The 15,988-nt window shown below is 40.9% G+C and overlaps 1 protein-coding gene across 2 annotated transcripts in view; it reads left to right on the top strand.

Annotated features, from left to right (window-relative positions):
• The window catches only part of LOC126272264 (multiple C2 and transmembrane domain-containing protein), a 1,046,785-nt gene extending 1,031,376 nt beyond the window's left edge, over positions 1 to 15,409 (top strand). For both annotated transcript variants that reach the window (XM_049974999.1, XM_049975001.1), the window contains one exon: positions 11,905 to 15,409. In XM_049974999.1, coding sequence (XP_049830956.1) covers positions 11,905 to 11,988 — 84 coding nt within the window. In that variant the 3' untranslated portion in view covers positions 11,989 to 15,409. The remainder of the gene's footprint in view (positions 1 to 11,904) is intronic.
• Positions 15,410 to 15,988: the final 579 nt, after the last annotated feature.

Below are 15,988 nucleotides of genomic sequence, written 5' to 3'. Positions count from 1 at the left end.
GACACAGCCTTTTCAGTTGTGTCCTATGCTCAGACTCACTCAGCACCATTCAAAGTCTATGTGTATTGTACACCACCCATCCCTTAGTGCAGCAGGTTGAGGAAAACTGTCATTGCCCACTCTTGGTGGAGCCAGTGTCATGATTCTGTGGGTTCCTGGTAACGTCAATCTGCCAGGAAATGAGGCTGCTGATGCTGTTGCCAAGGTTACAGTCCTCATGCCTCAGCCCGCAAGTTCCTATATTCCCTCAAATGATCTCTGTGTTGCTGTCTGTCAGCAGGTGGTGTCTCTTTGGCATCGCCAATGATCCTCCATTCACGGGAATAAGCTCTGGCTTACTAAGCCTCTCCCAGCAGCTTGGATGATCTCCTCTCGGCCCTCCCACTTCTTTGTACACATTGCACCCAAGTTTTAACTGTCCACCACTTCCTGACGGAAGGCCCAATTTTTAACTGTTTACATTCATGCTTGGGTTTGCCATCTGAGTTATCAGCCCCTTTAGCAAATGATGTACATGCTGTCAACCACATTTTACTTTTTATCTGTCAAAGAAGTATGGTGAAGGCCATTTAATTTTTAGTTTTGTACCTCCGTTTCTGTATGTTGTCATTTTTAGACCTTTTTCCACTTGCCTGTTTTTAGCTGTCTTCTATTGTGTCAATTGGGGCTGATGTATAGTCACTTTTTAACTCCTCTCTGTCTTTGTGTTCTATAGTTTTGACTTGGGCATGCATGACCCCAGCTGTTTTTTGTGCCCTAAAGCAAAACAAACCAAACCAATCTCCCACCAGCTGACTCCCTCCATTTGTGCATTCAACAAAGTTTACACTGATGTTTGTCTATCACAGATATAGCAGGAAGGATCTGCTGGGGTTCAACAGGCATGTTAGAAGTGGAAGAAAGCACTCTGTGACAACATGGGAATGGAGAATGACAGAGATAAGACCAAATACCAAACATATTTCTCCAAAACTGTTTCACTGATGAAAATCATACTGTGGCTCCCCTTAAAATTGTTGCACAAATGTTAAAATGACAGGTATCAAAACAAATGAGCACATGGTAGAAATGCAACTTAAAGAGCTCAACACAGAAAAGGACACTGGATCTGATGGGATACTAACACAACTCTGCATACAGTATGTAAAAGAACTTTCTCCTCTTATAGCATCTGTCTGCACTAGGTTCCTGGAGAAGCAAAGCATTCTTAGTGACTGGGAGAAAGTCAGTTCATTCCCACTTTCAAGAATGGCCATCAAACAGTCACACAAAAGAATAGGTGCATATATCTGATGTTGGTCTGTTGAAGAAGTCTGGAACATGTTTTATGCTTATGATTATTTAACATTCCTGCAACCTGGAAATCTACTCTGTAGGAACCAACATGGGCTCCAAAAATAATAGTCATGTGAAATGCAGCTCAGTATGTTTGTCCACAAGAGCCAGAAAGCAGTAGATATCATTTCCCAGGTTCATGCCATGTTCCCAGAACGCATTCAGACAAAATAAGAGTGAATGAAACATCTAGCATCTACATCTACATGACTACTCTGCAATTCACATTTAAGTGCTTGGCAGAGGGTTCATCGAACCACAATCATACTCTCTACTATTCCACTCCCGAACAGTGAGCGGGAAAAACGAACACCTGAACCTTTCTGTTCGAGCTCTGATTTCTCTTATTTTATTTTGATGATCATTCCTACCTATGTAGGTTGGGCTCAACAAAATATTTTCGCATTCGGAAGAGAAAATTGGTGACTGAAATTTCGTAAAAAGGTCTCGCCGCGACGAAAAACGTCTATGCTGTAATGACTTCCATCCCAACTCGTGTATCATATCTGCCACACTCTTTCCCCTATAATGCAATAATACAAAACGAGCTGCCCTTTTTTGCACCCTTTCGATGTCCTCCGTCAATCCCACCTGGTAAGGATCCCACACCGCACAGCAATATTCTAACAGAGGACGAACGAGTGTAGTGTAAGCTGTCTCTTTAGTGGACTTGTTGCATCTTCTAAGTGTCCTGCCAATGAAACGCAACCTTTGGCTCGCCTTCCCGACAATATTATCTATGTGGTCCTTCCAACTGAAGTTGTTCGTAATTTTAACACCCAGGTACTTAGTTGAATTGACAGCCTTGAGAATTGTACTATTTATCGAGTAATTGAATTCCAACGGATTTCTTTTGGAACTCATGTGGATCATCTCACACTTTTCGTTATTTAGCGTCAACTGCCACCTGACACACCATACAGCAATCTTTTCTAAATCGCTTTGCAGCTGATACTGGTCTTCGGATGACCTTACTAGACGGTAAATTACAGCATCATCTGCGAACAGTCAAAGAGAACTGCTCAGATTGTCACCCAGGTCATTTATATAGATCAGGAACAGTAGAGGTCCCAGGACGCTTCCCTGGGGAACACCTGATATCACTTCAGTTTTACTCGATGATTTGCCGTCTATTACTACGAACTGCGACCTTCCCGACAGGAAATCACGAATCCATTCGCACAACTGAGACGATACCCCATAGCTCCGCAGCTTGATTAGAAGTCACTTGTGAGGAACGGTGTCAAAAGCTTTCCGGAAATCTAGAAATACGGAATCAACTTGAGATCCCCTGTCGATAACGGCCGTTACTTCGTGCGAATAAAGAGCTAGCTGCGTTGCACAAGAGCGATGTTTTCTGAAGCCATGCTGATTACGTGTCAATAGATCATTCCCTTCGAGGTGATTCATAATGTTTGAATACAGTATATGCTCCAAAACCCTACTGCAAACTGACGTCAATGATATAGGTCTGTAGTTAAATGGATTACTCCTACTACCCTTCTTGAACACTGGTGCGACCTGTGCAATTTTCCAATCTGTAGGTACAGATCTATCGGTGAGCGAGCAGTTGTGTATGAGTGCTAAGTAGGGAGCTATAGTATCAGTGTAATCTGAAAGGAACCTAATCGGTATACAATCTGGACCTGAAGACTTGCCCGTATCAAGCGATTTGAGTTGCTTCGCAACCCCTAAGGTATCTACTTCTAAGAAACTCATGCTAGCAGATGTTCGTGTTTCAAATTCTGGAATATTCCATTCGTCTTCCCTGGTGAAGGAATTTCGGAAAACTGCATTCAGTAACTCCGCATTAGCGGCACAGTCGTCGATAACAGTACCATCGGCACTGCGCAGCGAAGTTATTGACTGCGTCTTGCCGCTTGTGTACTTTACATCCGACCAGAATTTCTTCGGATTTTCTACCAAATTTCGAGACAATGTTTCGTTGTGGAACCTATTAAAGGCATCTCGCATCGAAGTACGTGCCAAATTTCGCGCGTCTGTAAATTTTAGCCCATCTTCGGGATTTCGCGTTCTTCTGAATTTCGCATGCTTTTTCCGTTGCCTCTGCAACAGCGTTCGGACCTTTTTTGTGTACCACAGGGGATCCGTTCCATCTCTTACCAATTTATGAGGTATGAATATCTTAATTGCTGTTGCTGCTATATCTTTGAATTTGAGCCACATCACGTCTACATTCGCATAGTCAGTTCGGAAGGAATGGAAATTGTCTTTTAGGAAGGCTTCTAGTGGCACTTTATCCACTTTTTTAAATAAAATTATTTTGTGTTTGTTTCTGATGGATTTGGAAGAAATGGTATTGAGCCTAGCTACAATGACCTTGTCATCACTAATCCCTGTATCAGTCATGATGCTCTCTATCAGCTCTGGATTATTTGTGGCCAAGAGGTCAAGTGTGTTATCGCAACATCTATGTGATTGGATTGAAAATTTTTTTCCAGACGAAATACAGCATGTCATTCTCAATGGATAAAAGCCTTCAGGGGCAAAAATACACTCCTGGAAATGGAAAAAAGAACACATTGACACCGGTGTGTCAGACCCACCATACTTGCTCCGGACACTGCAAGAGGGCTGTACAAGCAATGATCACACGCACGGCACAGCGGACACACCAGGAACCGCGGTGTTGGTCGTTGAATGGCACTAGCTGCACAGCAGTTGTGCATCGCCGCCGTCAGTGTCAGCCAGTTTGCCGTGGCATACGGAGCTCCATCGCAGTCTTTAACACTGGTAGCATGCCGCGACAGCGTGGACGTGAACCGTATGTGCAGTTGATGGACTTTGAGCGAGGGCATATAGTGGGCATGCGGGAGGCCGGGTGGACATACCGCCGAATTGCTCAACACGTGGGGCGTGAGGTCTCCACAGTACATCGATGTTGTCGCCAGTGGTCGGCGGAAGGTGCACGTGCCCGTCGACCTGGGACCGGACCGCAGCAACGCACGGATGCACGCCAAGACTGTAGGATCCTACGCAGTGACGTAGGGGACCGCACCGCCACTTCCCAGCAAATTAGGGACACTGTTGCTCCTGGGGTATCGGCGAGGACCATTCGCAACCGTCTCCATGAAGCTGGGCTACGGTCCCGCACACCGTTAGGCCGTCTTCCGCTCACGCCCCAACATCGTGCATCCCGCCTCCAGTGGTGTCACGACAGGCGTGAATGGGGGACGAATGGAGACGTGTCGTCTTCAGCGATGAGAGTTGCTTCTGCCTTGGTGCCAATGATGGTCGTATGCGTGTTTGGCGCCGTGCAGGTGAGCGCCAAAATCAGGACTGCATACAACCGAGGCACACAGGGCCAACACCCAGCATCATGGTGTGGGGAGCAATCTCCTACACTGGCCGTACACCTCAAGTGATCGTCGAGGGGACACTGAATAGTGCACAGTACATCCAAACCGTCATCGAACCCATCGTTCTACCATTCCTAGACCGGCAAGGGAACTTGCTGTTCCAACAGGACAATGCACATCCACATGTATCCCGTGCCACCCAACGTGCTCTAGAAGGTGTAAGTCAACTACCCTGGCCAGCAAGATCTTCGGATCTGTCCCCCAATGAGCATGTTTGGGACTGGATGAAGCGTCGTCTCACGCAGTCTGCACGTCCGGCACGAACACTGGTCCAACTGAGGCGCCAGGTGGAAATGGCATGGCAAGCCGTTCCACAGGACTACATCCAGCATCTCTACGATCGTCTGCATGGGAGAATAGCAGCCTGCATTGCTGCGAAAGGTGGATATACACTGTACTAGTGCCGACATTGTACATGCTCTGTTGCCTGTGTCTATGTGCCTGTGGTTCTGTCAGTGTGATCATATGATGTATCTGACAACAAGAATGTGTCAATAAAGTTTCCCCTTCCTATGACAATGAATTCACGGTGTTCTTATTTCAATTTCCAGGAGTGTAACTTTTGTTGTGCACTAATGGTGTGTTATAGGATTGTTACTTTCAATGTAAGGGAGCTAGTGGATAACAGTGGAAGCTCCATGAGGCTTTCCATGGGTGATACTATTGTAAACAGAGATGCTTCTAAACTAGAAAATTTTACTGAACTACAAGAGGACCTGCAGAGGATTGACACTTGATGCTGGATTGGTAGTTGATCCTCAACATAAATGTAACATATAGCACTCAGATAGGCAGGAAGACACCATAGAATAAGATTACACAATTGCAGAACAGTCACTGGAAGCAGGACACTGGAAGCAGTCATAGCTATAAAATATGTGGGAATATGGATACAGTAATTTAAAATGAAACACTCATATAAAACTAATAACAGATAAGTCAGTCGGCAGACTAAGGTCTCAGGAGATAACTTTCCAAATCCTCGTTTGACAAATACTTGACTATTGCTCATCAATGTGGTTTCTGTTCTAGAAAGGACTGATAGAGAAAATAGAGAAGATCAAAAGAAGAGCTGCATGACTCATTACAGGTTCATTAAATAAGTGTGAAAGAATAATGGAAATGTGTGGCCAACTCCAGTGGCACACACTGACAGAGAGGCACTCTGCATCATGGAATAGTTTACTGTTTATTTAAAATGCTGAGAGCTTACGTTCCTTGAAGAGTCAGCCATTCATATATCTCAAGAAAGACCATGAATGCAAAATTAAAGAAATCTGAGTTTGCGTGGAGGTTTGCCAATGACCGTTCTTCCAGCAAACCATTCACAACTACTACAGGAAGGGCTGGAGTGACAGTCGTACACAAGGTACCCTCTGCTGCACACAGCAAAGTGGTTTCTGGGATATAAATGTAGATGTAGAAATGTCAGATGACACAAGCAATTCCTATTGTTTCACAAGATAATTGTGACTGAGAATATATTAACCAGTTGATACTCTGAGAATAAGAATTAGTTATGCACCAAAATGAGATCAGCCTTCTTTCCACAACTCCAGCAGTACACCTGTGCTGTCCAACTATTCTCTATGATAGTCTTAAATGTAGGTCTACCACCCTAGCCCACAACTATTGCCCATGTGGTCTTGTCAGTTCTTGCAGGGGAAATGCTGCCTGACCCTTGTTTGACATGTTCTGTATGCAGGAGGAATAAACTCAAAAACAGAAGAACATACTTTATTAATTGTGACATTTCAGGCTGCTCTCCACTTGTAACTCAAAGGCAACAAAATTGAAATTTTGGTCTTCTTGCAGAATTGCAATGTTTAATCATAAAGTATACTGGGAAACTTAATTATATGATGTCAGAGAGTAGTTGAAAAGAACAACAGAAAATAAATTTAAATCTAGGAGTAGATCTGTGCAGGGAGAAACACATCACATGTGCAATGCAGTGCTCCTGGTGGGTGATAACAATTCACTCAGTATGGACACATGACACTGCACTGTCACTGCACAACACAGCACTTCACGTGAACACTTGGAGGTTGATGCATAGGATGCTGCATCAGCCCTCTGGTGGAAGCAGAGTGTCAGTATCAAGTAGCCTCACTGGGAAGTGAACTCAGCAGCTGGAGCAGGTAATCCACATTGGAGGAGGTACCAGAGAGGCTGGCATATGCTACACTATATGAGATGAACACATTGTGGAGTCCTGCTGGGAGGCTTCTCATAATTTATGTGGGCCACTGGCAGTGGTGTCTCATGTGATATGTATGCTGGCTTTACTCAGTGCACTGAGATGGTTGTTGGCTTGCCATTCAACAGAACACCTGTTGTTTGTGGTGAGTGTTGGAGAACCTTGTATGAGCTGGAATATGAGGCTTGAGGTGCAGGTTTAATGCCCTCTGCACAGAGCTCATATGAGTACAATGCTCAAGGTCTTGGTGCATAAAAGAGTGCAGTGTACCATGTCACAAAGCCTGTAGAAGTCAGAGTTTGGACACATGCTGTCTTAAACACCGTAAAAAGTCTGGTTGGTTTTGCATGGTTGTCTTGATTGTCTGTGTCCACAAAATCACCAGGCAGGCACAATGTTTCACCCTAAACTAATTCTACTGCTGACACACTGATGCCTGACTGTGACCCAAGTATAATACCATGGGGAGTGCAGACGTCCAAGATACATCATGGCATTTTAACGCTGCCTACAGACAACAGTGCCAGCACTCGATCATCCCATTGATGGCTGGGTGGTAGCTTGTTGTCTTGTGATGGGTGTATCCACAAAATTTGGCCAGCTGTGTGGACAGGGCTGACTCAAAGTGATGCCCATGGTCAGTAGTGATATGCAGCGGACACCTAAATCTTGACAACTGTGTCGATGTGAAAGTGGAAGCTAATGTCTCAGCTGTGATATTTTCTATCACTGTTGTTTCAGGCCAGTGGGTGTAATGATTAATTATGGTCAACAAATACTTCTGTCCATCTGATGGGGGAAGTGGGTCAAACACATCCAAATGCACATAGGTGAAACATGTGGTGGTATCTGGAAAAATCACCAATTGGGACTTATACATGTCAAGAAATTTTGGAAAGCTGGCATATGAGACATGATCCGATCCACTTTTGGTAGTGTTTCTGCATGTCTGTCTTCACACAGCACTGAGACACCTGATGGAAGTTGGTTGGACATCTGGATGGCACAAATTATGAACCATGTTGAAAGCTTCCCTTCTGAATACTTGTGGCAGGAGAGGATGAGGTTGACCACATGAGACATCACAATACAGATGTACCTTCTGGTACACCCATGAGCTGCATCTTCAGTGCTGATGAAGGGTCATGGACATACGTAAGGAACTGTCCTCTGGATGTCATTTTGTGCTCACTAACTTATTCTTAAGAAAGACTTCATGATATTAGGTGATTATGGAAATTCTAGGGCAGAAGTTGTGATCTCTACTTGAAATCTTGTATGAACTTACGCTGTGTGATCACATCTGATATGAGTTCAGCTATGATAACTCCAATTTTTTCAAGAACAACACTACCTGTCTTTGTTCTTGAAGGTCTCGCAGATGTCAAAATTTCACAATTATTTTCTCCAGGCTCACAATTTCAGAGTTGCTCTTAAGGATAAAATCGAATTAGTTGTCATAAATAAAAAAGTTGGCTTTATATTTTAACAGTTCACTAAATTTATTTAAGCTTCTTGCTCCACACATTTTTATCACCTTCATGCAAGTTACGACATAAGTGCTGATACTGCACAACACCATAACATCAGCACAGTTTACATAACATTTCTGATTCTTAACACACCTACCAAGATTCTGTCTCATAACTTTCAGTGAGGAACATGCACACTTGCCTCAAGCGAATAAAATTATTACACTTTAATTTATTCACACTGTCACTAAAAAATGTTCAGATTAGTGTTAAATACTAAGTGGATGTTTGTAATCTTCATATAATATTCGTTCTTCTTTAGTATGATCATTAACCATAAAAGTATGATTTAATGTTCCTGTTCTTAACAGCACAGGTAACTTGAAGTATGCTGTTGTTTTGATACTCTTAAAATAACCTCATCGTTTAATGTTTTCTTTTTCCTAAAGATGAATTTCCAAGTTTTACATATTATTTCAGTATTTCAAAATTCTGTAAATGATGACAGTGCCAGTATTTGTGTAAATCAAGTGTGCTTTAGAATTTGATTGGACATATTTGATACTTGTATCATAAGCCAACACAATAAATATGACATAAGTTAAAGTGCATTGTGAGTTGTTGGTCTTTTATGCATTTTAATGAGCTATAAATTCACAAAAGGTAATGACTTTTTATAAATATGTAAATTTTGAAGCAAAGTGCTTCATCAGATTGTGTATCAATTTATAGTCTGTAACAATTTAGATGGCTTTTCGGTTTGTGATGCTAACTGTGGACATTAACAAAGTAAATCGAGTATTATCCATCATGTACACACAATATGCACGTGCTTGTGTATTGTGCCCCCACCCACACACACACACACAAAATGGAATGGTATTGTGCAGTCATCAGAGTCATTTCCCGAACACACATTCAGGCCAGTTCTGATATAAACTGATAAGGAGTCATAAGAAAGTAGAATGTATTATAGAGATAGATTAAGTGCATTTGAACTCTTGTTGCTTCACCTTTGGCATTCTGGAAATGCCTGCCACACAATGGTCAGAGGAAAGAGGAAGAATTGGGGGGTGGGGGGGTGGGGGGGGGGGAGAGGCAAAATTTGACTACTTACATAGCTCCTTTGTCCTGAGATTGTAATGATAAACACAGCACCCATACATAGTTATTAGGTGGCTAAGGAATTCAACTGGATTGACTTGATATAGCTTCAATATCAGCAGCATGTGTGAAATGTCCTGAGCAGAATGAGTTGGGTCATTGTTGTCTTGACAGTTTCCCATAAACTCATCACAAGATTTTAGTAGTAAGCTTCAGTGACAGATTCCCCCTTATAAGCATAATTTGTTAGCATCATATCATGTCAATCCCAGATAACACTCAGTGCCATCTTATCTGACGATGGTTGGACCTACACCTTTTTTGGTGATGGTGAAGTGACATGTTTCCACTACTTACATAGCTCCTTTGTCCTGAGATTGTAATGATAAACACAGCACCCATACATAGTTATTAGGTGGCTAAGGAATTCAACTGGATTGACTTGATATAGCTTCAATATTTCTGCTGCCACCTTGGCTTTTTAGTGTGGACAGTTGTGAATCCCAGTTGGTGGAAATCTTGTCATATTCAGAATGTCATTCCAGATGTTGAAAACTAATTCATGACCAATCTTTACTTTTCCCACTATTATCCTGATTGTGATATGTCAATCTTGGACCACCAAGGGCCTCCACTTCTCTTGTGGTTCCTGGCTCTTCAAAGTCAGGTGGTCTACCTCTTTGTTCTTCATCATTCAGACATGTTTGACCACACTGGAAGCATCTGCATGACCTAATCACAGTATCGCATCATGCTGATTGTTGCTGTACACTTCCATCAACTCAGCACAGACTGTTGCAGCATTGTACCCTTTCAAATGAAAGAAAGAAATTAGTACACATAACTCCACTCTGTCAATAGGTTGGTGTTGGTGGGAAGTATCCAGATAACCCGGATGGTGTAACACTGTGCCAAGATGTGCTGGCTGTGTACCAAGGCATGTTTAGCCACAGGGTGATCCTCATTACCAACAAACTGTCCTACACTCGTAGTCTCTGCTGGAAATATCACTTTGCCACGAAGAAAAATAATCCTGATCCCAATCCTAATGATCCAATTCCCCAAGACACTATCCAATATACAAAGATTCCAAGACTTACCAAGCGGGAAAGAGCTGGTAGACAGGCACAATATATATAATGTAAATAAAATTCATGCGAATGGACACAGGCAGACAGTGTTTGTTGGTAATGAGGATCACCCTGTGGCTAAACATGCCTTAGTGCACGGCCAGCACATCTTGGCACAGTGTTACACCGTCCAGGTTATCTGGATACTTCCCACCAACACCAACCTATCCGAACTCAGGAGATGGGAACTTGCCCTTCAATATATCCTCTCTTCTTGCTATCCACCAGGCCTCAATCTCCACTAATTTCAAGTTGCCGCCACTCATACCTCACCTGTCATTCAACATCATCTTTGCCTCTGCACTTCCGCCTCGACTGACATCGCTGCCCAAACTCCTTGCCTTTAAATATGTCTGCTTGTGTCTGTATATGTATGGACGGAATTGTGTGTGTGTGTGTGTGTGTGTGTGCGAGTATATACCTATCCTTTTTCCCCCTAAGGTAAGTCTTTCCGCTCCCGGGATTGGAATGACTCCTTACCCTCTCCCTTAAAACCCACATCCTTTCATCTTTCCTCCTCCTTCCCTCTTTCCTGACAAAGCAACTGCCGGTTGCGAAAGCTTGAAATTTTGTGTGTGTGTTTGTGTGTTATTTTATTGTGCCTGCCTACCGGCGCTTTCCCACTTGGTAAGTCTTGCAATCTTTGTTTTTATATATTATGGCAATGGCCTTGCCAGAGTGGTAACACTGGTTCCCATAAGATCACCAAAGCTAAGCCCTCTAGGGTTTGGCTAGCCTTTGGATGAGTGACCATCCAGGTCTATCTAGTGCTGTTGGTGAGCGGGTTCCACTCAGCCCTTGTGAGGCCAGTTGAGGAGCTATCTGATTTAGAAGCAGTGGCTCCCGATCACCAAAATTGACAGCTGACGGAAGAGTGGCTGCTGACCACATGCCCCTCCACATCTGCATCCAGTAACACATATCGCTGAGGATGAAAGGGTGGTCAGTCGGTACTGTTGGGCCTTCTGAAGCATGATAAGACAATGTTCAAATATGTTATGTAAAATGATGCAACTTCTTAACTCTCATCTGGATCTGTCCTTACTTTGTACCATTACCTTCTGCGAAACTTAATACCTACTATCTGCAGTAAAGTACTCTTCAGTAAACACTTAAAGAAGTGCCAATGACACTTGATTTATAAACATAGGTTATCATGAAAAGTTCCTCATTTTTTATTTTTCAATGCACTGATTATGGACATAGGATTCACATGTCCCTAAAACAGGATTTTCTTGGCTATGTCATTGTTCTCATTTATGAATACAATATTTCTGTTCCAGATTGCTTACAGGGAACTGAAACCTCATCCCACCAGTGATCTTGAAAGGCGGAGAGATCAAAAGAAGAAACATAAAGTCTCGTAACCTCTGCCAGTGGTGTTTGACACAAGGTGCACAGCAGTGGTACATATGTTACAAGCATTATGTGAATCCTGAGGGGTGAATCATTCATTCACTCCATACACTGAAGAACACTGTGTATGCCTGTGAGGTTAAAATTACAGTCATGCATATTCTGAGAGTATACTTCAGTCATTCTGATTCCCTTATGTAAGACTCTGTGTGCATATAACTGTGATGAGACTGACTTATTATCCTTACAACCTCATAGCCTTTTTTATTTATGGACTGTTCACATTTTTTACTATTAACATTCCTACTTTAATACTTCCAGTTTCATTAAAAATAACTCTAATTCCATGTATGTTTGTAGTGATTGGTCTCTGTTCCTGATTGTGGTCTAGCTTTGTGTGTGTGTGTGTGTGTGTGTGTGTGTGTGTGTGTGTGGGTGCGTGCGTGTGTTACAAGTTTTGTCAGTTTTTTGGAAACTTACTTTTAGTAAAAACGAGAACAGAGAAGAAAGAGGATGCAATGATATGAGCATAGTGTTAGGATTTTCATATTCCAGCTTTGTAATGGGTCTCAAAAAATTTTAATATGTGGCCTAATAAATTTTTTAAGCACTCATATTCAGATCCTTAAATAATACTGTTTATGTTAAGAAGTAATTTGAATTGTTATTACATAAGCACAATATTAAAAATCTATCTTTTACTCTGAGATTTGCCCACATTGAAATGCTTTTACAACTGCACAAAAGTGTCTCTAAGCCAAAGTAAGTGCCATGCAGTGCTTCTATATATATGTCATTGTCTTCCTGAATTCTGTTACTGCAAGGATACAGAATTTAAAATTCTTTTTATGAAAAGAAATATTAATCTGCACAAATGCTATTCTTCCTTGCCAGACAATTTTGTTGTGTGTAAAGAATTCTTCTTCATTTTTCTGTTTTTGTTTTCCATCACTGTGTTACACAAATTTTAAAAGAACAAATAGTGCTTGAAATGTTCCTTCTGGGTTTTAATAAAGCTGTGACTGACAGGGCTTTTTGTATGAACTTGTTTTTGTCTACAGAATTTTAAAATAATAATAAATGTTACATATAATGAACAGTATGAGTACAGTATAAAATATGACAGTTAATTCAGATGGAACACCAAGCTAAAAGAGAAGGTAACTTGTATAAACAAATAAAATATTATGAATATGAGAGCAGCAGTATAATTATATTGTCAAGTGATTTGTGACTGCATCACTGCATTTGAAAATATTTGCTTATAAAATATTCACATCATGTGTATATCTTAAATAGGTATTACCAGAGCATTGCAGCCAAGCACCTGTTTCTAAATAAAACATTAAGAAATTGGTTCTTGTTGTGACAAAGTCTCATGTGTGGAGGCTTGGCATAAAATACTGTCAAATGGAGGAGCTTACAACAAATGAAATATTTAAATGTATTTTGTTACAGTCTATAAAGTTTTGCATTTTCATCAAGTAACTTCTTTTGAAAAAATATGGAACATCTTCAGATCTATTACAGATAAATAAGAGGCATGGTAATTAACTTCACATACTGTGTATAATTTTATCTTTGCAACAACTGATTTTAGAAGTACTGATTTTGTCATCTTGGTGTCCATTACATAGACAGTGACACCTCTGAATTTCTTCTTAATTTGTATCTCTCCACTCGTCTATAAATCCAGCTACATCTATTCTGTGTATCTTATGGCCACTTGAGTGCTGTGCACATTACTTGTGAATGGTTGGCTGTTCTGCTGTTACTATGGTTTCAAATAAACAGTTTTACTTCATCAAACACGTGTAATACAAAATCTTAAACATGGCTCTGAATTGGCAACAGTGTAAATCTTAAGAGATTGAAAAACTCAGCCAACCAGTTGCAAAACAAAGGTTTATTAGCCCTTCACCCAAGTTACAATATTTCTAAAAATATCTTCTGCAGAAGGAGTGGGCCTTGTTACATAACATGATAGTACATTAAAACAGCTGAAGCCTAGTGGCTCTTGTCATATATGAAATTGACAAATTACCCCTAGCCATAGCTTTAGATAGCAGCCAGATTACATTTAGTATACTCCAGGATGAATGCTCACTGGTAAATGCCCACAGGTAAAGGCTCTTGAAAACGTAAAATTATAACAGGAGTCACAGGATAAAATGTTTGTCTGTTGTAAGTGTATATCATGCTAGAGACAGAGCCTGTGGGATTTCCTGGTGATCATTCATTCTGAAGTACAGTAAATGTAATCTGGCTGCTATCTAAAGCCATGGCTTGGGATAATTCTTGTTTTTGTCAATTTCATATATGATAAGAGACACTTGGCTTCAGCTATTCCAATGTACCATCATGTGATGTAACAAGGCCCACTCCTTCTGAAGAAGATATTTTTAGAAATATCAAAACTTACGTCAAAAGATAATAAGCACTAATAAAACCTTGTTCTGCAACTGGTTGGCTGATTTTTTTCACCCTCTTCATGTGTGTATTAGATTGGCTAGAAACCATCACACTTAGTAAGACTTTTACCTTTAACAGATCTGAAGAACTTGAGTATGTCTACAACAATGGATGACACTGTAAAAGAAGTGTAACATTAGACTGTAACAAAAAATATTTCAGTTACTGATGTTCTGAATTTTATTCTTCAATATTGTATTATTTTTTGCAATATAAAAAAAAACGAGATCGATTGTACCCTGTCTTTCATCATATATTGTGACTAAGTTAAATTATCTGCCAACTTTACGTGCTATTATTTAAACATTTTATGAACATGCAAACTCAAAACACAATGTTGTTATCTCCAATATTAGCATAAAAGTAAGATTTATTCAAATTAATGCATCTTTTTTAAGTTTAATGTAGCTAAAGAAGTCAATTATGCATTGGAAAAAGGTCTCTCATAATTCTGCTGTAATAGATGGGAGTATCCATTTTTGCATTCATGGATATGTTCATTCTCTCCATCCTGAAATAAAATAACTACTGAAATTATTGTCTCAATTGTGTTATACTGGTACTAATGGGGGTGGGTGGGGGAAGGGAGAAAGCATAAATAGGACTAGATGGTGGAGCTAAAAGTTGTGTTCAAATTGTAACATGTAAGGAACAACTTCAAAGGCACCACAGTGTGAGAGTGGTATTACTGTAATTTATGATGTCAGATAATCCAGTTGTAATGCATTGATGCTATTACATATGCACTGTTCACAAATGTTTTACCTACTTACTATTCTGAGCATAAGTATGTCATACATTCATTACATTCCTTATGACAATATTTATTTTTTTATTTGTTACTCTTTATTATAGTTAAAAAATCTAGTCTCTCTGTTAATGTAAATATGGAGCTAAAATTGTTGTGTTAATGGTGAAAATTGCTGGAATGTGTGAATAAAGTTTATCTTTTACATTACACATATTTTAATTTACAAAATTTTAGTTGCTCAGTACATTTTCAAAATAATAGCGTTTGACAGACTTTTTCCTGTGTGGTCTGAGGTACATGATGTTTATCATAGAAAAACCTCTCTTTCTGAAGTTGACCACCTAGTGGTGGAACACACTGCTGAGCACAATGTGCTAGGGTTCAATTACACTACACAATTCATGCCATTTTGATTCTTCCCTACAGCAACAGCTTTTCTGAATATGCAGATGAGAGCTATCATTGCAGCAGATCCTCTGCTTGTATAATCCTCCTGGTGTCAGTCTTCATTAATCCACTGCACTCACACCGTGTACCCAACAGTCTCCTCTTCGACTGTCATGTCACAACCTCCCAGTCCATGACTTCATGTCATTGTCTTAGTGCACTGCTTGAAGTCTCTGGCTCCAGAGAGAGAGAGAGAGAGAGAGAGAGAGAGAGAGAGAGAGAGAGAGAGAGAGAGAGAGTGTGTGTGTGTGTGTGTGTGTGTGTGTGTGTGTGTGTGTGTGTGTGTGTGTTCAGACCCTCTTCCCAAATCCCCACATCTCACTTCTTTCCTCCTCTACCCG

This window comes from Schistocerca gregaria, chromosome 5 (genome assembly GCF_023897955.1).
Source record: "Schistocerca gregaria isolate iqSchGreg1 chromosome 5, iqSchGreg1.2, whole genome shotgun sequence".
Lineage (NCBI taxonomy): Eukaryota > Metazoa > Arthropoda > Insecta > Orthoptera > Acrididae > Schistocerca > Schistocerca gregaria.
Note: the sequence above shows the minus strand (reverse complement) of the source record. Positions and strands in the feature narration are given on the sequence as shown.